This window comes from Oreochromis niloticus, linkage group LG23, assembly GCF_001858045.2.
Source record: "Oreochromis niloticus isolate F11D_XX linkage group LG23, O_niloticus_UMD_NMBU, whole genome shotgun sequence".
Lineage (NCBI taxonomy): Eukaryota > Metazoa > Chordata > Actinopteri > Cichliformes > Cichlidae > Oreochromis > Oreochromis niloticus.
Window position 1 is genome coordinate 11,193,479 of NC_031986.2, and position 27,010 is coordinate 11,220,488.

Below are 27,010 nucleotides of genomic sequence, written 5' to 3' on the forward strand. Positions count from 1 at the left end.
AAAAAAGTGTCCCCACTACAAGGACATTTTTTTCTTATCTTGGGTAAGGAGGTCAAAGGTCATTCTCAGACAGAAAACGGCAGAGTGGAGCTGACAGCGCGCTGCTCCGGCATGGGTCTTAACTTCCAGATGCAGCTGAACCCAGGTGATCTTGTTAAAGGTTAACTGGAACACAGGAGGTGTTTGAGCAGGACCTGATCCTGACTGTGAGAAGGCAACAATTAAACTGCATATCTATGAGTTTTATTTTGGCTACTTTGTGACTTTCTGGCAAATGTAACTCTGTAAATGAGCTGAGTCAAAACTAAACACTAAAAAGTCAGGGAAAACAAGTTTTTAAAATAAAATGGCCAACTTGGCAATTCATTTGGCAATGTGACGAGCCAAAATGTCACAGTGAGTGATAGACTATACACAGTACTGGGCCAAAGTCTGGAGTCATCCATCATTTCTTTATATTTTGCTTCCAAGGAGGCAGACCTTCTAATTTTAACTCTTCCATTTAAAAGTCATTCATTATGTTTACTGACCACTTTCACCATTTTTTTTCCCTTTATGTTTAGTGAACACATTCAACTCTTCACTCACTTTTCACTTTCATGCTTTTGTTGAGCTATTTCAAATGTTACTGCGTACTTTGAGCAAAGCATTTAAATTAAAACCAAGGTATGAACCAGTTTTGTGTTGACACATAAAAGACAACTTCGCAAAAAAACAATTTTAAATTGGATCTTGACACACTTTGCCAGCAGCCTTTTACAAAAGCAAATCAACGCTTCCCTTTTCTTTAGTTAAATCCATGAAAAACGTTGATGATAACAGCCTAACAGGCATAAAATTATATTTTTTGACCAACAATGTGATTCCCAAAGAGTTATTAACCAGAAATGTGGGCTATGTCAGCATGGTGTGCAATGTGTCCTTAAAAAAAATCTGAGGAAACTGGACAAGTGGAGGACAAAAGAAGAAGCAGCAGGCCTCAATAAATTATCTACAGCAGGTGAGCTGTATCAGAAATGGGAATAAATATCTGAGGGATGCATTTGGCCTTTCATTTGGTCCACCTAATGTTCACTGAAGCCTTATCAGAATTTTTTTACTGGAACAGTGGCTGCCAGGAAGCTATTCTTAAAAGGCTGAGGTATGCTAAATTAGTGAAGAACTGGACAGTGGCAACAAGTCTGAAGGGGTGACTAATCCAAAATGTGTGTTTTTGGCTCAAATTGTTGTCGGTGTGTACAGTGGAGGTCAGTGTGTCCAACCACCGTGGAGGCTTTGTCATGGTTTGGTGCTGAATTCAATCAGTGCATTGGAGAGCTTGTCAATATTGACAGAACAGATTTTCATCCATTATGCTACCATTTGAAAAGTGTATGATTGACAGCGGCTTCATTTTACAGCAAGACAGTGATCCTAAACACACTGCCAATGCAATGAAAACAGACCTAAAAAGACAAGACGCACAATGAACACTATTAGTCATGGTCAGAGCTCAACATTATTGAAGCATTGTGGGATCATCTTGACCACGAACAGAACAAAGTGCAAGAATATCCAAAGAAAAGCTTTGAATGTCCTCCATGAAGCCTGGAGAACTATTCCTGAAGCCTACTTAAAGACATGAAAAGAAAGATGCCAGAGAGAGCTCAGACTGTGATGAAGAATAAAACCGATTATAACTATTTCCAGTTTTTACAGCAAGATTTGAAGACATTAGACATTAAGACTTTTCCTCCATAAACACGTGCTAATTTACATTCGTGAAGGTGGAATTCGGCGAGAAGTAAACTAACAAGAAAAATGCATTAATGTGATCACGTTAATGCGAGCAGTGAATAAAATCTCAGCTATAAAATGAACATCTTTCCACGGCCCAAACTGCAAATTTAGAAGGCCATAATAGAGATTTTCAATAGAAAGAGTCATTTACAACCAGGTCACTTTAATTTAGCTACAAAAAATGCTTCTGTTAGTCATTTTAAGTCAAACTTCGTTCACCTTTTTCGACTGTAATTTGAGGTCAAACTGAGCGTGCGCAGTCCTGCGCATACAGAGTTAATGCTTGACGTTCGCGAACGTCTCCTGTCAACAACGAACTCCCACAATTCACCGCGGTCCTTCACGTTTGGCTCTGTTGCTCTGGGTGTCAAATCCAAGGTGAGTACGGTGTCTTAAAAAGAAAAGCTATCAAACATTTAACTTCACCTTTTCTGTCACGACGCTCTGCGTACACAGATACGTGCACGGTGGTGTGTTTGGTGAGAGCGGTGGTGTAACACACCGCGGCACATCAAACCGTATAAAAATGTCCGAACGCTCCCTAGTGTCAGCTAAAGCTAGCCTAGCATGTTAGCATAAGCCGCTGTTTTGTCATTTGAATGAAGGAAACGTCCAGTGTTGACCAGCAAGCAGCAACTCAGTAAAGCCGATCTAACGTCTTGTAGTTATAGTAACTATGTTTCTATAGGCTGGGTGTTTGGGTTAGCTGCAAACTGAATGTGCTAGTTAGCTATGCTCTGCCTTTGACTTGAACTAGCTAATGCTAAAGGCAGCTAGTGGTACTGATTGATAGGGAATTGGTAAAAGATGGCAAACATATCCACGAGAAAGAGGAATTAAAGACTTAAACACTTAAATAAAATGCGTTTATGACTTATTGAGGGGTGTAATTTCAAGCCCTCAGAGTACTTTGTACCAGCACATTTCGTCCAAAATTAGTTTAAATGTCACCCAAACTCGACGCTTTGGCTCCTTCAGATGGCCCTGCACCGGTTATTCCAGCTGTCCTCCGTGCTGCGCTCTGCCGTGAGCCTGACCCTGCGCAGGAACATCGGCATCTCTGCTGTCCTCTTCCAGCGGGCCAAGGAGCTCGACCCCGTCCAGAAACTGTTCCTGGACAAGATCCGTGACTACAACAGCAAGGCCAAGTAAGTTGGTGATAACTCCAGACACTGACAGACAAGTTTGAATAAAGTTTACCAAATAGACTTCCAGCTCAGAGGTCAGCCGTTGGCAAAACATTAACTTTAAATGTCCTTTGGGAGCGCTCTGGCATGCGCTTCACGAACATCTGTTCAAACAGCATCTCCTCCTCCTGCCATCATGCTCATAATATTGAACTTTTTTTTTTATGCCTTTGCTCTCCCAGGACTGCTGGTGGTATTGTGGACGCAGGTCCGGCTTATCAGAAGAACCTGGGTGAAGAAGTAACCAAACTGCAGAGACTATATGGAGGAGGAGACCTCAACAAGTTCCCTGAATTCAAATTCACAGGTCAGTTTGGGCTCATTTTCAGCTCAGTGAGTGCAGTTTGCTGGATAGTCTTTAATATTGTAGTTATAGTTTAGTGAGAAATATTTTTACTTAAAGGTTCCCTTGCCACAAGGGGTCGCCACAGTGGGTAGGTCCCACAGCATTTCATTTCAAAGGGGATTTGTGTCTCTGGAGTTGAACCAGCGACCTTTCGCTTGCCACTACAGCACTGGAGGCACTAGGCCTGTAAAAATGTTTTGGTTTTTTTCTTTCCAGTTGTTTAAATTAATCTTTGGGTTACTGACATAAGGCAGTCGTTCTTGTTTTGTGTAATTTAAGCAAATACCTAAAACGTGTTATTTTATGGTCAAAACTGTGCCTTTTGTTACTGATTATCGATAAGGCGCAGGACTACAGTGACAATGGCATGTGCTTATTATGCCACACTTGTTCCCTTCATAAATATTTATTCCTTTGCTACAAAGGAGGCAGTCTGTGATTTGAGTCTTAGGTCTATAAATAGCATAGATGTTGTCATCAAACACAGCCAGATGACTTGAGTTTGAAATTGGGTCAGAAAGCTCTTATTTTTTAACTTCAATGTGTTTTTGATGAAGCTAATAGTAGCCAGTTTTTGTATATTTCTATACCTTTATTTTTGTTTTAGATGTCAGAATAATCACTAATATTGCAGTGCAGGAGGAAATCATTCATATGTTTTTCCATCTTGTCTCTTTTTTTGCAGAGCCGAAGTTTGACGAAGGCGCCAAGTGAATGATCTCCATGTTGTGTATCTCCTACCTGTCACAAAATATGTTGTATTTAATAAAAAAGATAGTGGACTGAACCACGAGATCTTTCTGACTCTATAAATCTGTTGTGATTGAGGCTGTGCAGTAAAATCTGGACCTAAAAATCAGAATGATTAATTTCCAGACACTCACCCTCAAAGCATGAATTTGTGCCAGGAAATGAGGGCTGCTTAAGAACTTGTATAACTAGGCCTGCATATTTTCTGCATATCTATAAATCTGTCCCCGGGCTATTATTAAAAGACTAAAGATGTCAATATTATTTACTTTTTCCTTTGGAGCTGAAAAATGTTTAATAGCAGTTTCCCTCAAATAACCGTTTGTCGGATTGGACAAATGCAAACATGCTCAGAACTCGAAGGAGGTTTGATTAAAAATACTGAAAGACATCCAGCTGCAGTGACACTCCCAGAACATATGGTGAGGCACAGTTAATTTAATTTTTTAATTTATATGTAGATATCCAAAAAGCAGCAAGCCAAATGTTGGCTGACCTAGATGCAAACTGGCTGTCAATCTGCACCGTTCTTGAGCGTTCCCCGTTATGACAAGGTCAGCGATGCATTTAAGCCTCTCCATGATGAATGTTTTGAAACCCCAAAATAGCATCAGAAAGGGCAAGTTTCTGTCTGACCTGGTGCCTAAATTTTTTAGACTGTGCAGCCAGCCTTTAAAGCTGAGCTCAGAAAATGTACCAACGTCTACCGCTGTGATTTCAAGCAGTGTACGGCTGCATTAAACATACGCTGAAAAGAAACAGAAGTGCATGTAGTCATGGCTGTGGGTTAAAAATGTTGCTGTTTATTCTGTTAGAGGGGGAGAAAAGCAACTCTGGAAATATTTAGTTAACCTGTCTGGGAGGGAACAGGTCTGCTGGGAGATTATCACTTGAAAGATTAATGTAAAGTCTTGCCGACCGCTGCACTTCACTGTAGCCATCTATGGGAATACAGCAGAGACTGTGAGCATTATGAGAGATGATGCAATTAGTTTCACGAATAAAGCAATAATGCAACAACCTGAACAACTACCAGTTTTCCACATTGTCTGATAAATCTGCAGTCCACTTAATTAGATTTACACATTCTTGTCACTTTAAGTAGAAGTCATGAATAATTCCTCTTGTCAGGTTGATGCTTGTGCTAACTGCAGCGGTGGGAGAAGTGCTGTTACTCTGAAAACTACTCAAACACATCCATATCTATATTAATGTAACACCTGAGTGTTGCAGCTGGTAAAGGCAGGCAGGGATACTTGTGATAAAAACATAAGCGAATGTAAAGATGGTGAAAAAGCGAGTGACGTTTGGTTCTGATCAAACATGGATATAAAAAGTGGCAGCAAATGCTGAAGGACTTTGAAATGATGCTTTAGTAGGTAGCTGGTTACTGCAGTGTACAAACATGGGGTTTGCATCAGTAACTGGCTTTGGAAGTGCAAGTTAATGGTTGTTTACAGGATTTCATAGGCAGCGCAGAAAATCAATACAGCGTAGCATCACAATATTTTGCCTGATGGTATCGTATCGGTAAAGGAACACCAAATATTGGTCTTTTATTAAGTCAATTAAAATGCAAACAAGAGGGCTCATCTCATGCACCACTATAAAGTTATAACATTAGCTGAGCAAACTGTTAAACCATCCACCACTGGATGCACTTAGCTCGACAAAGCTACCTGCTACTTCTGAGCTAGCTAGCAGCTCAGTCACAGGAATAAAACCAGGACAGCAACCTCCTTACATCTACTAAAAAGAAGAAAAACATGGTTGCTTCTGTTGTTTACTCATGCCCACTTGTGATTGCAAAGTGTGGAGAACGGGACGTGTACTGAGCACAAATGTGAAAGTTAAAGGTGAATTTCTGTCCATGTAGACGCCACCAGATGTGTAATTTCACAGGTAGTTGCTGTACCATCAGAAACAGATTGCATGTAATTGCAAACTTCCCCCCATTCAGTCTCAGACTGATAGCAGACTGCCTTACAGGCAGGTTTTAGTGACAGTGTTATGCTTGAAAATCTCATTTTGTTGCCAAACCCCCAACATGTGAGATAATTTGATGTAATTTGTGGTTTTAAAGAGCGATAAATCGCAGCATGCCACCTCTACTGTATATGCAGCTACTTCTCGTGTTGCATTCTTTCCACCATTGGAAACACAGTAATAACAAACATGGGCTTGAGTAGAAAAAACTTTATTACTGATACACTATTCAAATAAAACTCTGAAGTCATTCACACAGCCTAAAAACAGACACTCCTTTTGATAATCAGTGGCACAGAAATATAAAGACATATAAAGAAAAAAGTAAGGCAAATTCTTTACAAAAAAAGAAGTGTGATCCATAGATAAATATGACAGACAGACAAATTAAAAAGGCACAAGGTATATAGTATATATGTATATTTATAAAAAAGACCATGCAGGCACATCAGGATGGAATGGGGTTGTCCTCAGCGTTATTGGAAAGTGGCTTCTTGTTCTTACTAAGATCACGAGTGGTCCCAGTGTCGAAGACGAAATACTGACTGAGGTAAGCTGTAGTTTTATTGAAAACAACTGAGATGCTTCCCTTATGGCTTTAAGGAGAATTCCCTGTGATGATTCAATTTTTTAAAGACAAGAAATCTCTCAAATTAAACATCAGTCTTTGGTAACAAAAAAAAAAAAAAAAAAAAAAAAAATTGAGTAATTAAAGCAGTTAGCCTTAGAAATTTATACTGAGAAAAAAAAGATCAATTGCAAATTCAACATCTGACCACCAGGGGGGAGCAGAGTACCATGAAACTGTATTTAATCCCATAATAGCAGGAGACATCAATGTAAGAGGCGAATACACAGCAAAGCCAGAGAGTAAAGAAGCCTTGCAGATTTGCTTGACATCAACCATCCGGAAGGATTGGCGGAGGAATAAAGATTGAAATTAGCACGCATCGGAAGATCAAGAGCTCGTTCTGAGTCCGAAACAAAATCAGAATCCAGTGTTGGCACCTTATCACCTTTTTTTTCTCTTTGTTTTGTTTTTGGAGAGGAAGACCAGCTTCTCAGAGCATGAACGACTGTGTGTGTTTAAAATCCTGGGGCTGAGAAGAGGGACACAAAACAAGTATTAATGTTTGCTAAATAAACTTATGATTTAAATTAAAAAGCACACACACACACACATCAAACATCCGGTAAGTGTGAACTGCTACATTTAGGCAAAGTGAGAGGGAAAGAGGCAAACCTGAAAACAAACACTTACTTCTTGGGGTGGAGGGATGTAGTTGACATTGGACCTGGAAGACAGAAACATGGTAAGAACACCTGACAGCTCTAACCTGAGTCATATCTCGCCTGTATTAATAATGCACGTGGCAAACACAGGTAGGAAGGACAGTCAGAGCGAGCTCGTCATTAGGCAGCACTGGAACAAACTGGAGAGTAAAGTGTAAGGAAAGTGCTGCAGTTTGTCGCAGGAGGGCTTGTGGATGCATTTGGAGAATGACAGACCTTTTTAAATCAATCAAGCTGTGCAGACTTTAAGTGTTCTAACAATAATTTGTTAATTATTTAGGAGTTACAGCCATGTTTATAGACTGCTGTGGTATACAGGGGCAGGATTATAAAAACCGTGGTGATGATCGGAGCTTTAAATGTGCCTGTAAGCAGATAAGATTCGGAGAGAGTCGGGCTAATGCTTTTCTCATTTCCGATCTTTACACCAAGCTAACATCTCCTGTTTGAATAAACAGCTATGAGAGTGGTACTGATCTCCTTTCAACATGACACGCAGGATGTTAAAAAACAGCTCCCTGAATTTCTTTCTTTCACATTTACAGTCATTTTAAATAGTGCAAAAGAGCAATTTGCACATTGAAAAGTTGCAATTTAAAAAAAAAAGTTAAAAATATATAATATATGTATAAAAATTAATCCTGTGGAGCTTTAACGGAGTGTTTATCCAAATGTCTGACAATTAAAAAAAATAAACAACTTGCATGTATGAGTTTTAATTATATTGGCTACATCGACATTTAATGCTCAAAATTCTATCGTGCAATTTACTTTACCTTGGAGATCTTAAAAACTCGTGTATCAAATATGACACACTCGGTGTTACAGGGTTAAGCAATCAAGGCTGAATGATGGTCAGAGTGCAGAGTGTTTTCACCATTCAAAACAAAAAAGTTCACATAGTCAACTTTGATTTGTACGGTACATTTGACATACTCATTTTCTTTAACTGTACATAACGTGGAATTGATCAGAGATGCTGTAAAACGCCGTTAATGAACACTGGAATCATTCATCGTGAACTGTTTGTATCTGCAGAGATGTGCAAAGGTCCTTTTGTTCAGCAGCAGTCTTGTGTTGCAGCGGCACGTGGTGTTAAAAGTCTAAGTGATCGTGTTAGCGGAGCTGTGAACTGTTGTGTAATGCATTTGGCTTGCTGAGTGTCTGGCACATCAACCTCTGTGGCTTTAATTATAGTCTCGAAATCACCTCCAAAAATAAGTCCTTTGAAAGTGATCCTCTTCTAAGAAATTAAAACTATTTCATGAGGAAAAAGTAAAGTTTTCATACAACACTGTGTAGTTGGCGCTTTAAAAACCAGCACTGTGGCTCTTACAGGTACATTTAATGACGCTGTCTGCTGAGGTCCTGTGAGGGATCCATTTCTCAAGTGAGCGACTGACAAATGGTCACTTATGGACTAATGTGCACTACCTCTCTTTCTAGTTTGACTGGAGTACTGTGGAGGGAGTAGTGCACACTATTGTACTGCTTATGTGGCCAATTTTTAACCCACAAACACTGATACTCTTTACACTCAACTAGAAACGTGTAAGCAGCAGCACCGGTCCAGCTAAAATGAAGATTTTCCATTACATTTAGTAGCACAGTGCCCCATCAAAACATGCTGAAAACTAATATCTGCACTGTATATATCTACACTGACAACATTTCTGATCAATTAAGTATTAATCCATCTATTAACTTCTATGCATCCAATTCAGGGTCACAGTTGGGCTGCAGTCTATCCCAGCTGTCACTAGGCGAGAGGAGGGGTACACCAGCCTTTCACGGGGATAATCAGTGGGCTAAGTCTTATTTTAAATAAAACAAATGTGCTTTTCTCCCAAAATTCTGCGCAGGACTATAAGTTAGGCGAAAAAGATCAATAACCCATAAATTAGCCAGTAAATTTAAAGTTGCAGCCAGAAAGATGTTCAGCTTTAAATGAAGACAGGAAACAAGTAGCTTGGCTCTCTGTGAGCAAAAGAAATCTTCTTACCGGCACCTCTAAAGCTCAGTAATTAACACGTTATCTCGTTTGTTTAATCCAAACACAAACAGCCAAAACAACATATGGTTTTAATGGTGGGTCAGGTTCTGCGGTTCCTCCAAAGTCTCGCTGTCTGCGAAGCAGTTACGTCTGTATATTTTATTTCCTAATGTGCCACACTCACATGTCCTCAGCTCTGTGCAGGGTTTGGCTGCTGATGTGGGCTGCACCATGACACTGGGAGATCCAAAATGACCTGCGGGGGGGTCAGGGCATGGGCTTTAACAAGAAGCATGTCCTTGTGGACCCGTACTGCACACCATGCTTTGGAGTGTGAGTATTAGTGTGAAGTCATCCGTAAAGATGTGCAGCTTAACTGTTGGTTTGGAAAGCTTGAACATTTGTAACCTAAATCCTAAATCCACATTTGATTTCTATTCCATGCATTTAGCTCTCTGTGCATCTGTGATTGTGCATTCAGATTTATACCTGGAAAGCCAAAAGATATCAATATTAACATGCACAGGCGCCCAACCAATTATGTCTCTGGAACTGCTGGTTGGACAACAATGATATTCACTCATATCCTTAGGTTTAGTCAGGCATGTTGAACAATAGTGAATTCTGTCATTATGCAACAAAACAAGCAAAAAAATGACCCTGACCAGTGTTTTATAGCCATTTGTGTGTAGTTCTTAGCAATGCCAGACCTCTAACTCTCATCTTTGGAATAATATTACTAATAGTAGAAGTCCTAATAGTCCATCTAATATTTGAGCAATGACCTGAATTCCAACAGATGTTGGAAACCCAAATGAAAAAGTAAGAATCAAAATAGGCAGAACTAATATGTTCAAGCCCACTTTTAAATTACATAGAGAAGTAAACCAAGATGTTCAAGCTTATTTGAGCACACTTTATGAATGACATTTCATAAACCAGCAAGCATGCAGCCAATCACATGCAGCAATCCAACACCCCAGTATTAAAAAGTTCAAACTGTGTGACTGCCTTTTGTTTGAGCAATGCATTTAATAACTGGAGTTACCCAAGGCTCCAGTTTAGGCCTCTTTAAAGGTACAGTGTGTAATATCTCACCACTAGATGTCAGTAGAGTGCAGATTACAGGAAACTGATTTCTGTTTTCTTACCCTCCTAGCATTAGCTGGCGTAATGTTAGCAGTCACATATCTAATAAGCTGAGAGCAAGTAATTGTGACAATATCGGGGATAAATAAGCCTGTTTATGAAGTGCCAGTTAACTCTTTCCTTCACGTTTTCATTTCTTTGGTGTGGGAGATGATTAAACATAGGTACGATCATTCGTATTTAAGTCTGAAGTTGCACACATGAATTAAAATTTAAATCAAGTTAAAATTTGAATTGAATTGATTTAATAACAAACTACTGCTAAATGCAGCAATGTTTATTGCAGAAAAAAGCTGGTCTTGCTATAATGGTGGACTAACTAAAAACACAATGAATCAAAAACACAAGCAAAGCTTGCGGCATGTGAATGCCCATGAGTTCTCTTCTCCATCATTAGCGGACTACACATGTGGTCAGGCTCCGGCCGCATATGTAAAACACAGTTTGGTGGAACAGCAATGTCCATTTCAGCCACTGTATTCAGGATGGAGGAGAACATGGTGGCTTCCACAAACTGTGCTCAGTGCTTTCTATCAAACACTAAAACACTGACGACTGCAGCTGAGAGCAACTTGGGGTTCAGTATCATGCCCAAGGATATTTAGGATCGAACCACCAACCTTCCGATCAGTTCCTGCTCTACCTCCTTAACTCCACAAACTAAACACCAAAGAATGATGCATATTTATGTGTACAGCTGACTGTACCTTTAAAGACTTCTACTATATCTACAGTGGCTTGCAAAAGTAAGATCCGAAAACTGCTGTTCAAACGCTGTCCATCTAATCTGACTGAGCTGGAGCTGTTTTGCAAAGAAGAATGAGCAAGGATTTCAGTCTCTAGATGTGCAAAGCTGGTAGAGACATACCCTAAAAGACTGGCAGCTGTAACTGCAGCAAAAGGTGGTTCTACAAAGTATTGACTCAGGGGGCTGAATAATTACACACACCCCACTTTTCAGTTATTTATTTGTAAAAAATGTTTGGAATCATGTATGATTTTCGTTCCACTTCTCACGTGTGCACCACTTTGTATTGGTCTTTCACGTGGAATTCCAATAAAATTGATTTATGTTTGTGGCTGTAATGTGACAAAATGTGGAAAAGTTCAAGGGGGCCGTATAATTTTGCAAGCCACTGTAGTTCCTTACTACAACCTATCATTTCAAGTATTCATCATACACTGTAAAATCACTAGTGCCTCATTTGAAATAAAAGAAATAAACTGTTTCCTTCTTCTTTGGCTAATATTTTCCAACAAGATCTTAAGTGAGCAACTACATGCTAAACAAGCCGGATGCTTTTTAGTATCCTAAAAAAAAGCCAGAACAGTTCGAACTGTGCTTCATTCAACCAACATTCATCTACGACGACTGAAAACACATCCGCTGTCAGTCCTCAGCATGAAATAACATTCATCCATCTAACCAGGTGCCCGAGGGACCATTTTTCTCTTAGATGCCACATCCTAGATCTGCATCGCCGCTCAGTAAATTTGTACCCACTATCGGTGCATCAGAAATCATGTCGCATTGTCTTTGATTCTTTGTGAAGAAGCCTGTTCTATAAATAGGAAGTTGACACTGACAACTCCAGTTAGCTCAGCAGGATAAGCATCAGACTTTAACCCAGACAAAGAGCTTTCGCATCAGCTTTAAGGAGAGCTCAACGCTGACTCCCCATCAAACTCTAAGCAGTAACAAGCCAGTAATCAAATAACATAAAGTCAGGCGAGTCAGACCTGGGATACGAGGCCATGCATTTATGTCTCTGTGTCTTCTGGAACCTCTTTACACCCACTCTGGTGTGTTTGGAGGGCAGTGTCTGTAAGACGGGTGTAAGCGCCTTCAGCTATGCCACACTCTCATTCTTCAATATCCAAATAATCCTTTTCAAATTACCCGTCCAATCAGTTTAATTGCCTATAATTCCTTCTACTGCCAATATTTTCCTTCTTGCTGATTAACAGCCTGTAATTATTCCATAATTATGTTGCACTGATTGTTTCCCCCACAGCCCTGTTTTGAGGAGGGAGGAGGCGGGTGGAGTGGTCATCTGTCTGGCTGTATTTTGACATGAATTCAACATTAGTACATCTGCCTGGAAGTGGAAATCAATTCTAAAAAAAAAAAAAAATCAATCAAAACAATAGCAAAAAAATGTTTTCCCAGGGTTTTACATCTGTTGCCGCCAATCAAATGACCCAGCGAGTTGAAAAGCAGGCACTGCTGCATCTCAAATAAAAAAAACACACAGCCACAGCTGTCACTCCATACAGTCCTGACTCAGCACACAGATGCAGACAGGCCGGCTAAGTGCAACAACAATCCACCCCTCCCCACCGCCTCCCCTCCTCCTTCAGCGTGTAAGATATTAGCTTGTGTTTGTTCACATCAATGTTAATTTAATCACAAAGCTCTTACCTTCCTCTGTGTCCTGCTGATGAATGAGCCGGGACCGTGGAAGAGAAAACAGAGTCAATGTCATTCTTTTTTGGCGGGAATTGAAAACAGTTTCTATATTAATTGGTGCACTGTGGAGTGGTTTTCGGACTGCCAAGACAGCCACACAAACTCACGGCTGAAGAAGCCGTTCCTCTGTAACAGGAAACCGCCGCATCCACAGATGAGCACGGCCAGGAAGACCCCTAACACTGCTGCCACTATCGCTGTGACGTTGACGTCCTCTGGAAGTGCGAATGAAGACTGAGTTATGAGCTGTTTACTCGCTAATTTATTGAAGCAGCGAGACACAAGATAAATCAAGAAGCAGCAAATAAAGCAAAATAATCTCCTAAAGTGGGTAGCTGTACTTCAGCATTCCTATAATTTAATAAAGTCCACTTAATATGCTTTTCTTTTTGTCATATATATACAGTTACAATGATGAATGCTCATCTTAAACATAACCAAATGTATAAGTAATGCCTGTGAGCCACAAGCTCAGGTCACAGACTGCTGTAAATGCTCTGTTTTAGACAGGCTTTTCCCCTCGTGGCTCTGTGTGATGTCACTGAGAGCAGCAACCCCTAATATGGCCATCTGCGATTGCAAAAGCTCCACCCACCTGCTGTTAAAGCGTTAATGAGCCAATGGGAAGGGAGTGGGAGGAGCTAGTTTCAGACAGATGGACTGTACCAGGCTCAGTGTAAAATAAACTACTTTTTAAAATCAAGCACAGCTGCTCCAGCACATTCCAGGAATAAAAAATATGGAGCTGAAAATTAGCATAACAGGTCTACTTTAGGTGCTTAAATGGTAGTGTGCATTAACGTAGAGCACATTACATGATTTATTAACAAGCCCAGCACTTATTTTCATCAACAGCACCATTTTAAATTTTGTAATTTGGCCCACACTGGCTACAGGATCTCTTCAAACTGTAGGCTAGGCTATAAATGTGTCCAGACATTAGAAGCAGGGTGGAATGAACTTAGTGGGCTTTTCCTCTCCACTGCATCCTTGATTTTGTCTGGTGCTGAAAGGTGTGGGGGATGAGGCAGGATTTAGTGTGGAAACGCACACACACACACACACCTATCGTCATATGCTTGGCCTCGCACATCTTGGGTAGTCCCACTCCGTTGGATGCCAGGCAACTGTATCGGCCGGTGTCCTCTTTGGCTACAGATTTAAACTCCTGTGGAAGAGAAAAAACAACCAACAAACCTCTATTATTAGAAAGAGCACGCTTTAAAGTGAAGTGTCTTCTGTCCTGATGGGTCCTTGAGGAAGAATCAGGAATGCTACCTTGTATTAAACCGAAGAGCGACTCAGCAGAAGCATCTTTATGCTGAGGGTGTTAATCACCCACACGATACTACAGTGTGCAACATTTCCCTGTTTTCTTTATCTGCATGCACACACACTTATTTGTCTCACCAGAACTCCTGTGCGCGAGTTGATTAGATAGGTTGCGTTGGCAAGACGGGGCGGGTTCATTGGCTGGTTGTCCTTGTACCATGAGTAAGTGGCAGGTGGGATGCTGTGCTGGTCCCTGCAGCTCAGCTGTACCACTGAGCCAGTCACTGCTGAGCTGGGGATTTCACAGAGTGGGGTTTGAGGCGGCACTAAAAAAAAACGGGCAGAAAAATCACAGCAATGTAAGCAAAAAAACATTCCCATCTTTAATATAGTTTGAATGTTCTTTTTACAGCAGATTCTCATCTCAGTCAGTGGTACCTAGGACTTTAAGCGTTACATTGGTCTCGCCCAGGGTGACAGAGTCTTTAGGAGCACTGATCTCACAGCGGTACTCTCCAGCGTCCTCCTGGGTCACTTTTTTCAGCGTCACTGTCGCTCCTTCAATGGTCGCCCGGCCCTCAAAGGGACCTGAGAGAAAGAATAGAAGGTCAGAAGTGGAAATGTCTTCCATGGCTGTGGGCTACAGCCACTGCATGTTATAATCTACGGTCTGCAATACTGCCACCCAAAATTTAATAACCAGTAGCAACTGAACAACTGCAGTATGAGTAAAATAATCTACAATTAAATGTTTTCTTTTTTTTAACCACTGCTATAATTTGGAGACATTTTGAGTCGCCGTAAACCCAACACTGAGGATTTCTTATACTGTCATGCAGCTACTGGATGTGACACACGTGCACTGAACCCTGGACTTTTGTAGACATCACCCAATGGAGGCGTATGTGAAAACACAAATGTCCAAGTCTGATCAGACAGCCACCTAGTACATGTTTGTGTGTGGGTAATAATCTGGTACAGCTATCGAGTGTACACTCTACTTCATCGTCAGGAGTTTGTGTGTATCACTGGTAAAGGTGGGCGGATCGATCTAAATATTGATACCGACACTACCGATATTTTGGTTGGATGGTCTTAGAGCAGGGGTGTCCGACTCCAGGCCTCGAGGGCCGGTGTCCTGCAGGTTTTAGATGTGTCCTTGATCCAACACAGCTTATTTAAATGGCTAAATGACATCATCAACATGTCTTGAAGTTCTCCAGAGGCCTGGTAATGAACTAATGATTTGATTCAGGTGTGTTGACCCAGGGTGAGATCTAAAACCTGCAGGACACCGGCCCTCGAGGCCTGGAGTTCGACACCCCTGTCTTAGAGACATACTAGCATGATAAGATTGATGCTTTGTTTCTATCTGCTAGGTTCAGTATGTTAAATTTATATATGTATATTTATTTTATGAAAGACAATGTACCTCATACCTTTTTGTGTTTGACTGTCACATCTATTTTATTTATAGCCTGTAGCACATTTAAACAACAGAAGTGGACCCAAAGTGCTTTAGAGACAGACACGGTTACATTTCCGGTCTCCAAAAAAAAAAGGTTTCAAAGTACATGAAAAGCTGAAATTAGCTGGAAAGTAAAAATCACAATGATTTAGTAGTTATTTAAATTTACTGCAAAAAATAACATTAAAATGTATTAAAAGAACTTGCAAATTGATGAGGATTCATCTCATAAATGATCAAACACTGCTCTTCCCTACATAAGCTGCTTTCAAGCATTGGTATCGTAATACTGGTCCTATATTTACTTGGTATTCGCACTGCACTAATAAATGGCTTTAGTTACAGGGATTTCATCAGATTAGGTTTGTAGCCAAGACAAGAAATCATTCTGTATTCACTATGAAACTTACACAAATCAACTTTTAAGAATTTAGAAAACTATTATGCATTTTCTCCAATGATGTAGCGCTGTGCAAGTGTTGAGTAACCCTTCATTTCTTTACATTTTGCTTCCATGGAGCCACATGTTCTTGTAAGCCTTTAAAGTGGTCTTGAACAGTATATCTTCAGGCTTTCTAAAGGTCTTTCAAAGTTTTTATTTGGCTGCTTTTTCACTCATTTTCAGCCCAGTGCTTGCACCTGACCATTCTCAGAAGAAAAGAAGGATTTGTGTGTGTGTGTGTGTGTGTGTGTGTGTGTGTGTGTGTGTGTGTGTGTGTGTGTGTGTGTGTGTGTGTGTGTGAACACACTTAACGCCAACTTATTAAATAGTGAAAAAAGCACCTAACTTGAGGGATGAACGAGTGTTGTGTCTACACATAACAGCAATTTTAGCAATTTTAAATGGTATCTTTGGGTGCTTTGTTACTAGCAGCCTCATTTGTTCCCATTTCTTTAGTTTAATCTATGAAAAATTCTATTTGATTCGATATTTGGTTTAAATCATTGTCAGTATATACAGAGGAGGTCAGGGGAAAGGTATGACAGTGTCTACAGCCATCTGGTTTGTGGCTGCATGTCAGCCAGTGGTGCTCGGGATCTTGTAAAAAATGATTGAATTATGAATGGAGGAAAGCACCATCAGTTTTTGATCCATGATGCAATATCATCTGGAAAGCATCTTATTGGCAACAGCTTCATTTTTCAGCTTGACAATTATCCCAAACATACGTCAATGCAGTAAAAGCGTATCTGGATAGAAAAACACACAGTGGAGCACTATGAGTCATGGACTGGCCTCCCTAGAGCTCAGACCACAACATTATTGAAGCAGTGTGGAAGCATGTTGACAGAGAACAGAACAAAAGGCAGAAACATCCAAAGAAGAGCTTTGGATGTCCTTCAAGAAGCCTGGAGAACTATTCCTGAAGACTACTTAAAGACATGACAAGAACGCTGCCAAAGAGTGTGATGGAGAATAAAAGTGGCCATACCAAATATTGACCAAATATTAGTTTGTTGTCTCCCTAAGAAACTGCTTCCCAACAACCCTTTTGTGACCTTTGGTGTTCAAATGTATCCAGTATTTACTTTTAATATTATTCATACATACCTTTTAGCTACTACACCTAAACATTACCAGTGGTTAGCTAAACATTTCAACTGTTTATCCATACTTTAAGTTACTAGCTTAACAGTTAATCAATACGGTTAGCCAACATTTTAAAAGCTAGGAATACTTTTTAGCTAGCCACTGTTTTACGTGTTTATCTATTATGTTAAGCTAATTTGTTTATTAGTAATATTAGATAATACTTTCATATAGTAGCCATACTTTTAGTAATGTATTTGAACTTCCTCTTGCTTTTTGGACCATTATATATCTATCTATCTATCTATATATATATATATTTATTTATTTATTTTTTTAATCCTTCCTGGGTTCTTTTTGGTGTTTTTTCCCCCAATTTGTTAACTTTACTACCACTTGGTTGTTCAATTGTAACAGTTAAACTGACACTTCCACATATATGTCCCGGCTACATCAAGTACTCCTGGTTGGGGAATCCCCTCTACCTAAGTGGTTGGGGAATTTTTCTTAAAACAGTAAACTATAACATGATATCTCAGCTGAAATTAAAATAATAGATTTTACAATCCGCAGTCATGCAGTTTACATAACTCCATATCAAAAAGCTGTTATCTCAGAGAGATAACAGCTTGAAAGGACGACTTCCATGGCAAGGCTTGTCATGAATTCACAAGATATAGCAGCAATTTCTAAGAAGCAGCCTCACATTATGAACACAGTAACTATTCATAGCACCTTTAAAACTAACTTCAGCCGTAAAGCAGCCAATGAAGAGGCAGCGATGGGTCAAAGGCATTTCAAAGCCTTGACATATTTGAGAAAACTGTCAGGCTAACTGCACCGCCTTTAAAAACGACTGGCCCGGGTGAAAGCTGCTGCAATTCATTATTTATTTCGCCCATTAAATTCAAATCCTAAAACATAAAGATGAGAGATCAAGGACAAGAGACACATAGACTGAAATATCTCACCCGTACCCAAGTGTTTTGTTTTTGGGTTTTTTTTTGTGTGGCACACCCTATCCAGCTGGTACTGCAAGCTGATTACAACAAATGTCCTGTTTGTTCACCGAGAGGATGGAGAGCGACGGGATGCTTTCTCACCTCGAAACTTTCCCTCATAGAACATAAAGGAGACGTCTTTCCCCTTCTTCTTCCATTCGATGCGTGGTTGCTGGTCAGTCTCTGTATAGAATATGCAGGACAGCACTGCATCTAAAGAGGGAGTGTGACCAATGAGATATTTATTCCACAGCAGCGAAGGATCAGTGGCATTTTTAACTGCTTGGTCTATTTATAGCCTTATGATTTATTTTGACAGAGAGAATCAGATAGAAGCTTGGTTAGAAAAAACAAACAAACCAAAAAAAGACCAAAACGTGGAAGCGGCCCACAGAAGGGCTGCTTTATTTTTTTTTCCCGCCTCACCTTTGTGCTCCTCTACCTCCACTTTATGTCTGTTGGTCGTCACTGTGACAGGAACGGAGGGGGAACCTGGTGGAGGTGAAAGAGGAGGAGAGGGGAGGGAGAGAGGGAGATAAAAAGAGAGGTGAGAGCAGTTCAGAATGCAATATCACTCATCATCCATTAGGGGGCAAGGTGAATTGGGTAAAGTGCTCCACATTGCCCGCTAACTGCAAGAGGAGAATACTTAATGGCCGTCTCTGGTGTCTCGCTCCACTGTCCGAGGTAAAGACGTCAGTCGTCTTTCTCCAGGATATCTGGAGTTAAGGACGGGATTACTCCCTCCGTCGATTTAATCCCGCGGGGTTAAGGAGCAGCCTGCTGTATGTTTAGATAGGAAGAGTCATCAGTCATTACATTGAGGGGGGACTGGGTCAGATTAACCTGATGTATGGTAGGCATTAGCTTCCACCTATGTTTGGGTTTCCCTGATATCTGTGTGTCTTTGACACAGGAAGAGGAAGCAGCAGCTGCTGCTGCTTTTCCTGCGTGCTGATTGGTTTAAGGGGAGGATTAACGTCTGGTCGTCCTGTGATTAATTAGAGGTTAAGGATGAGTGAAGGACGTATGACGGAGAAGCAGGTCGGAATCGTGAAGGCAGGAACAGGAAAAGCAGTAAAACACACAGAGAGTCTAACTTCAGCCTGAAAAAGGTTTTCAGACTGAAGGCTGCGCAGCTGGGAAATTACAGAATAAATGTTGAATGGGCCTCTGGGGGTACTGGGGAACATTATGGCCTTCAAAACTTCTAAAAACTTATAATTTGGGTAAAAGAGGATTTCTTCTTCATACGTTCTTGAAAGCTCATTAACTTCCCTCGCCTTTGCAAGCACGCACACACACACACTTTCCTGCTATTGTCCCTGGAAACAGCACAACTCAAATCTCATGGTTGTAACTTTAAACATAAGTATGACAAAATATATTGTCACATCTCCACTTTCCTGTGCAGGGCCCATTGTCACCAGATTACAGTGAGTAAGAGAAGGTTTCGCTGTGGCAGGAGGGGTGAGGTGGAAGGGTGCTGGCCAAGCTGAGACAAAAGACAGGAAGTGTGAACTACAACATGGAGATGGCCAGTCAAACTGACTGTTCAGCTCTATGTGCGCTTAAGGTCTCTCACACAAATTTGCACAATGGCAGCTATTTTTATAAGTAACTTTTTTACATAAGCACCACCCTAATGTCATTTTCCGAATGCAGCATCAAGCACACTCGAGGTTTTTTCTTTTCGTTTTAAAGCTTTCCGTGACGTTTGCATAGTTTACACCAGCTTCACTTGGTCAAACTTTGACCTAGGTGAATTAAAAGTGCACGCTCTGCCTCCAGACGCTCCTCCTCGCTCGCCTTCACGTTGCTGTGTGTTGACTTGCAACAGTGTAACAGGATTATCATCGTAGCTTTGGCTCGTGTATCGCGACGCCCTCAGAGGAGCCATTGTCTCACTTGAGGGTGAACAAGACGAGGGAGGGAGATACAATGAGATTAAAAAAAGGACAAGAATGAACGGAGGAGAGATGAGCGGCCCTAAGAATAGAATACAAATGGAGTGGAGGAGAGTGAGGCGACCGGGGGGAGGTCGGTTAGGGCGGGGGGGGGGACAAGAGACCCGCAGAAGCATGAATAAAAGAGAGAGTGGGATTGAAGGCGAAGGAGATCCTTTCAGACAGTAGGACTGTGAGAGGAAGAAGCTCTTGTCACATAGTGTGAGACCAGGCCTGCCGCCACCTTGAAGGGTGTCTCTTTGAGAAAGAAGAAATGTAACAGGGCTGACAACGTGCCCACACTGAGTGCGCTTTTGTGTGCATGACACATACACATAAAAGCGCACACTTAAAGAAAAGAGCAGAGAGGCTCTGCAAGTGAGGTCCCGCTGCCTCTGTCATGCTTTTCTGTGCTCTGCTGCTACGAACGCTGTCAGCTCCACTGTCCTCAATTAACTACAAAGGCGTCGAGGCAGACAATGAACACATGGCCCGCTCGGATCATTTCAAAACTGCGTGGTGGCTAATGTTAACATGGTGTAGCTTTTACAGGCTGCTGTGTAAGTCAAGTAAATAACAAATGTTATTCAAGCTCACAGACGACTGCCAGCAAGCAAAAGTTGACCCACTGACCCCTGGATGCCACTTTGATGTTGTGTCATCTGTTGCTGCTCGTGTGGGTGAATTTAAAGCAGACCTATTGTGGTTTTTTCCATACATATATATATATATATATATATATATATATATATATTTATATATGGTGAACCACATTGCTCTAAATTCTGTTTAGACAATCAGGAGAAAAAAGCTGTCTTAAGGTAGCGACGTCTTAAAGGTACAGTTAGTTATTTTTTTTGTTTATTTAATATCAAACTGATGCATTCTCATAAACTTTAAGTTAATCAATTAATCAAACACACAGGAGCGCTGGCTTATGGAAACTGCCATCTTGCCTCGCCATCTTGAATACAGTTGGCAAAATGGACATCGCCGACAAGAGCAGGCTAAACAACAACAACAGCTGGCTTTAAGCTGATATTATACCAGCCAATGTTAGGCTCAAGTTTCGAAAAATCACAATTTCCACCTGATAAACTGTTTGATTTCATTGCCACAATGTGTGAGACTTTATTTTCTAAGTGTCAGAGTCAGACAGTGTTAGATCCAGTTCAAAGAAAGTTTCGCTAACAGCAGCTAACAATAGCTAACAGCGGCAAAAACAGCAGCGCTTACTGACAAAAAAGTTCAGGATGTCCTCAACAATTCACTTCGGTATCGCTGTCATCGGACAGAAGTGAGCTTTCTTGGCTCACTGACTCGTATTGAACTTGTTTCACAAAGTTTTGCAGACTCCCTCATAATAAATAGATGTGGACATCTGGCATATTTCTGAGGTAAACAATGGACTGACAGTTTACACTCACTACAGATGAATGGCTGCCAGAGTTCTTTGTCCTGCAGTGGCCATCAAAGCTAGGATTTTGCAGATGAGTCAGGAAAGGTACAAAAACAGAATTGAACCTGCAATCTGCGATCTAGTGACATCTAGTGGTGAGATTTTTTACACTCTACCTTTAATCGGAGAAAAGCTAAAACTCAGCTAGTATTTTGGCTTCCAATATGTTTTATATGGGGGGTTTTCTTGTAGAAATGACCAGGTTTGCAGCAGTGTATGGAGTTATCTGCCAACATTAGCAAACCTGGTTAGGAGGCAGTACACATAAATTCCATAAATAGTGCCAAGAGATGAAGAGCCAAGGACTGCACGAAAACCATATGATTTATCATACAATTCAATTAAATATTCTAAAAGGCAACAACAGCACCAACATGGTGGAGTGGTCCAGTTCCTTAACATATAAAGCCCCATGAGGTGACTGCTCTTCTGAAGTAGTGCTGTATGAATAAAACTGAATAGAGCTGAACTCTAATAAGCAGAGGTGAGGTCTAGCTGGCCTGTCAGCTACAGCTGCCTGTTTTGGGATGTTGGTCAACGTGCCATTGTCCTACTTCCAGTAGGAAGTAGAAAACAAAATACACTTTAAACCCTTCCCTAGAGTTGTTTGATGACGGAGCGTCTGATTAATCTGATCAGCCTCTGAACTCTTAAACAAAACTTAGTACTGCTAGGTTTTATTTAACACTTTATTTTTTATTTTAAATGTTTTGTGGGAGTTTTTAATCATTCGTGTTTTATATACACAACAGCTCTATGGGACAGACTTTTGCTCATCTAGATGTTATGTTAATTTTTGAGTCCTGGCAGCTGCTGTTTGTGCTACAGCAAGGCTAAATAAGGATCATCTTGAATTGTGATCCATGCAAAGCCAGTGCAGTAGAGTCCAAGAATAAAAGTTAAAGAGCTGGGACTTAATTAGGTCTGCTTTAAACAATGACTGGCATTTGCATCCAAACGGACAGCGTAATCTTATAAGACATACAAAACATCTCCAAATTGTTCCGTTAGTCAGCGGAGGTTCTCAGAGTGCACCACATGTTTTCATTTGGCTGATTTTTACACCGCCTTTCCTGACCGAGTCACAAAGAGATTTGTATCGCCTTCCAGGATTGACCTTGATTGTTGGCCAAAAACTGGAACATCCATAGGAGCTAATGCACGCAGCCCTGATAGATGAGTACAAAACAATCATCAGACAGAGCAGACTGATTTGGGTTAACATCATTTCCAGTTAGCAGGACTATTACCGGCACCGAGTGCTGAGTATCCTAACTACTCAGTGTCGTCATACATAGTTACACAGTACATAAGTATGGACCACTAGGGGTTGAAAATCAACTCCATTTTACACTTTTTCCACCAATCCAGGTGGACTTCAACTACTTTGGTCAAGTGAACAGCAAAATGGCCTAATGAGGGGCTGCAGCGTTGCACTAGATTTGCCAGATGAAAAAGATTATTATAATAAGTACCACAGCAGCAGGTCTCTGGTGATTCTCCAATATAGCATCGGATTTGGCCACAGCGGTAATTAAAATGCTGCTTCTGTGGGCCTGTGGTGGTTCTGAAGCACGGGAAAGACTAACAATAGCACCAACACAGGAAGGAAAAAGACTAAAACACACACAGACACACACACGGATGTCGTGCATGGCATTAACATCAATCAAACAGTGCTACTGCTTAAACTCACAGGAGGGACAGCCACCCTCTTCCCTGAGCAAAAAATAGAAGGATGGCACGCTCACTCCTTGGCACTCAGCTTTACTCTCATTACGCGGTCCGTTCTGAGTATTACAGAGACTGAGGCGGGTGTTGCCAGGGCTGTGCCGAGGTCAAAAGCATGGCGCAGTAATAATTAAGGCACTTATTCAAATTAACAGAGAACAAATGAAAGAGGGAGGGAGATGGACCCATAGGAAATATCCTGTCTGCCTGCGTGATGTAGATAACATGAACGTGGAGGGCAAACACATTTCAAGGCTGTGGAGGGGGAGTGCGCAGGAAAACAGGATGACGACTGACTGTGCGGGCATGTGTGTGTGTGTGTGTGTGTGTGTGTGTGTGTTCTCCATTTGAACAAAGCCAGTCTGTGTATGACTGTAAGACTGTGAGCAACAGCTGTCTCAGACAGACACAGCATGAGAGAGTGTGTGTGTCTGAGAGAGAGAGGTTGATATGAGGGAGTTGATGTGTGGATATATGTGTGCGAGAGGGTGAGGTTGGGGGTATTACTTAAACTGTTTGTGAGTGTGTGTGTGTGTGTGTGTGTGAGAGAGAGGGAGATAGAGATAGAGTGAGAGAGAGAAGAGGTGATATGGAAGCTTCGGGATCACTTGCCAGAGACCCACCCAAAACATTTCCTCTTCTACTTCTTTTGTTTCTTTTTTCCTTTTTAAACAATGCACTGTACAAGTAGCAGTGGAGCTGAGGGGGGAGGGGGATCTCAATGGTGCTCTTCTCACCTGCTGACATCCATCAATTGAGCCACATGACGAGTGATTTCTATCACAGCGGGACTGAAAACACACAGCTCTGTGAACTCTGACCCGGTGTCCTGACAGGTGGCGAAATGTGAGTAAAATGTGAGTGACTCACTCTTACTGTCTCATCACATCCATCTCACGCTCAAGCCCCAAACAGCACTCTTCCTTCCTGCGTCTCCGTGCAGGATAATCAGCCCACTTGAGATGTTTTCTTGTTATTTTCGCCTTAAAATACATTTAAAAGTGTAACTTTTTGTGTTCCCAATTTCTTCCCTCCCACCGCCCCTGAAGAAACAAACAAACTCCGTGTCACGGTGAAAACCAGCTTGAAGTTTCTGGTAGAAATCCAAACGCTGACCTCACGCGCAGATCTGTGGCTTATTCTGCCAAAAATGGGTACCCACCCGCCACCAACATAACACCCACACCCTTAAGTGGCACCAGGCCAATACAACTTTGGGGCCAGCTTGTAGGAACCCAGCCTGGCTGCACCGTCACCACGGCCCACTCTATCGGAGGGGGTTCAACTAAACCGGGGGGGCGCTTGCAAATCAACAATTACGTGAATCCAAAAAAGAAAAAACGTGAAATGAAAAATTCCTCCATATATTCATCTTCCAAATCATGTTTATAGAAAACAGACCAACGCTGTATTATGACTTCAGTGAAAATCAGTAGAATTTCCCCACAAGATAAACATCTAGGCTTTCAAGCACCTTTTAAAGAATCGGTTTTCTTAATGATTCGTAATGGTTTCTCCCTCGTCCTGAAAAGTAAATAAAAGGGAACACTGTAAGAGCAACTTCTTCGAATGAACACTTTCCATTTTCCACTTACATTGCATCAGTAAAATCACAACAGGAAGATACAGGGACGTCCACATCATTATCGTCCCCAACTCTGGCTGGAGTCTCGTCTTCGGAGGACGGAGCGAGGAGGCAGATCCCGAGCCTCGGCTTTGTTGTTCACTTGTTCGCAACTCCCGGATAATTCACCCAGCATCCAGGGAATAAACTGATCTCCGGGGAGGGTGTCTGTGCGCGCGTGTGCGTGTGTGTCAAGCAACCGGACCGACCCGGCGCTCAGCTCCTGGCACGAGAAACAGACGAGCGTGAAGTCGCAACTTCTGCGCGGAGCAGTCAGCGAGATCGACGTCCCGGCTGAAAAGTGCGGTGAGCAATGGCGAGCAGCCTCTGTCACTGTCAGAGAGACGCGAATGGATGCTCTCTGTTCTCGCTGGGCGGCTGGTTGAGATTGAGGTGGAGGGAGAGAGGGAGGGAGGGCGGAGTGAGCTCTGATGAGCAGAGCGGCGGAGCGCCGAGAGCGCAGCGCCGTGTCCAAGACGCGCACTGCACTGCCAAGTGGCCACATAGCATAGCGGTGGGGTGGCAGCAAAGGTGTGGCCCCCTTAATACAGAACCCCGAGGGAGACCCGCGAGTTATGCTGAACTTTGAGGCCCACTCCACGTAGAAACACACATATTACAGTTTCTTTCTTCGATGTTGCAGTCAAGTTTGTTAGAAACAGTCAGAATCATTACGGAGTATTTAAACAGTTTTGATGAAAAATCTCTTTGGTTTCAGTAATCATGAAACAGGCGATTTGTTGGAACAGAGGACAAACACTGAGATGCAACACTAAGAATTAAGAGTTAAAAGAACTGTAAAGACCTGAAATCGTTTGCGTTTTTGAGAAAGGGGGGGTGCCGAACATAAGGCCCGGGAGCCAGAATAGGCCCAGCAAAGACTCCAATTTGGCCCACCTGACAAACATTGCGTGTAGATTTTGAACTGTAGACTTTACAGCTAGCTTTTCTTAATGATTATCACCATACTACACCGTATGTCCACAGTACAAAAACAAAAACAAACCCCAATATTTTCTGTAAATTGATTAAAACTTTATATTCTGACCTACAAGAACTTTTTTTTCTCCAATTTTACACATTTATCATGTAGTTTCACTGGTCCGGTCCACTTAAATTCAGAGTGGCATTTATCTTGTAAACATGAGCTCTTAGTATTGTGACTAATTTGGGTTTAAAGAGCAGAAGGGTGGCGTCATTAAAACTGTGCCGGGCACCTTCAAGGTTGAAAAACAGTAAATGTATTTCAGCTTTTCCACCATAACAGAAAACATGTGAGTTGTTGGGCAAAGAATTTTCTTTCAAGTTATTCATTCGTCAACTCTGAAAATCCTCCCTTATGTTTTGTGAGAATGAGCTCATGATTTCACTTGGATTTCATATGAGGTCTCGTTGTAAGCGGTTCTGAAAGTGATCCTGCCCGATTACGCTTTCGCTCAAGATCTTTTTAAGAACAATTTTGTAATTTTGTATAGGATGGATTTAAAGAATAACGAGTGTTTAACAGGGAAAAAAAAGCACTGACATTTAAAGTATGGTGCAATCAAAAGCTTATTTAAGCAAAGTAATTCTCATTAAACCTGAAATGCATGACAATAGTTTTTTTCCTCTATAGAAAGCTGAATGCTGATTATATCCAGAGAAAGACGGGTTATTACTGTTCATCAGCAGAGCATTGATTCCTCAACAATTACTCAAGAGATTCAGCGAGGCACGCAGATTGCATTAGAGACCTTTTGAACAAATGGAGAACAGAAGGACATAAATTCATTTGTCAGAATGCATCATTCCACAGTATTTTTGTAGTTATTCAATTTTAATCATCTGAGCAGCACCAGTTCCTAAACACCTCTAAAGTGCTGCAGGAAAGGGGAATTCAGGGCATCAGGGCACCGAGTCAAACATCTCAACTGGGACTGAGTCTGAGGCATGTGTGTTTGGGTGTGTCTCACACACTGTCAGGGTGTTTTTGGGTGGGGGGGTGGGGGAGAAGCAGCAGGATGCTTGAGATGGGACAACAGCTGC

The 27,010-nt window shown here is 41.5% G+C and overlaps 2 protein-coding genes across 3 annotated transcripts; one reads left to right on the forward strand and one right to left on the reverse strand.

Annotated features, from left to right (window-relative positions):
• Positions 1–2,001: 2,001 nt before the first annotated feature.
• Positions 2,002–4,110, forward strand: atp5pf (ATP synthase peripheral stalk subunit F6). Its single transcript, XM_003440865.5, has 4 exons — positions 2,002–2,157; positions 2,758–2,927; positions 3,149–3,273; positions 3,998–4,110. The coding sequence occupies exons 1-4, from the start codon at positions 2,059–2,061 to the stop codon at positions 4,024–4,026; spliced, it is 423 nt and encodes a 140-aa protein (XP_003440913.2). The 5' UTR covers positions 2,002–2,058; the 3' UTR covers positions 4,027–4,110.
• Positions 4,111–7,073: 2,963 nt separating this feature from the next.
• jam2a (junctional adhesion molecule 2a) lies at positions 7,074–25,393 on the reverse strand. 2 transcript variants are annotated; one of them, XM_005450042.4, is made up of 10 exons: positions 24,957–25,393; positions 18,652–18,717; positions 18,328–18,438; positions 14,664–14,813; positions 14,364–14,551; positions 14,019–14,121; positions 13,061–13,168; positions 12,906–12,921; positions 7,310–7,343; positions 7,074–7,148 (listed from the first exon to the last, which is right to left on the reverse strand). In XM_005450042.4, exons 1-10 carry the CDS (start codon positions 25,003–25,005, stop codon positions 7,110–7,112), a joined length of 864 nt encoding a protein of 287 aa, XP_005450099.1. In that variant the 5' UTR covers positions 25,006–25,393; the 3' UTR covers positions 7,074–7,109. The 2 variants fall into 2 exon arrangements, with proteins under 2 accessions (XP_005450099.1, XP_005450100.1); XM_005450043.4 differs by having other exon boundaries at positions 12,906–12,918; positions 24,957–25,392.
• Between the last annotated feature and the right edge of the window lie 1,617 nt (positions 25,394–27,010).

Excerpts from the sequence above, each read along its gene's own strand:
- atp5pf (XM_003440865.5), top strand. The coding sequence starts at position 2,059 with ATGCTTGACGTTCGCGAACGTCTCCTGTCAACAACGAACTCCCACAAT. Across the intron at positions 2,158-2,757 it reads CTCTGGGTGTCAAATCCAAG|ATGGCCCTGCACCGGTTATT; the intron begins GTGAGTACGGTG and ends TGGCTCCTTCAG. Across the intron at positions 2,928-3,148 it reads GACTACAACAGCAAGGCCAA|GACTGCTGGTGGTATTGTGG; the intron begins GTAAGTTGGTGA and ends TTGCTCTCCCAG.
- jam2a (XM_005450042.4), bottom strand. The coding sequence starts at position 25,005 with ATGATGTGGACGTCCCTGTATCTTCCTGTTGTGATTTTACTGATGCAA. Across the intron at positions 18,439-18,651 it reads GGAGGTAGAGGAGCACAAAG|ATGCAGTGCTGTCCTGCATA; the intron begins GTGAGGCGGGAA and ends CTCCCTCTTTAG. Across the intron at positions 7,149-7,309 it reads ACATCCCTCCACCCCAAGAA|CCCCAGGATTTTAAACACAC; the intron begins GTAAGTGTTTGT and ends CCCTCTTCTCAG.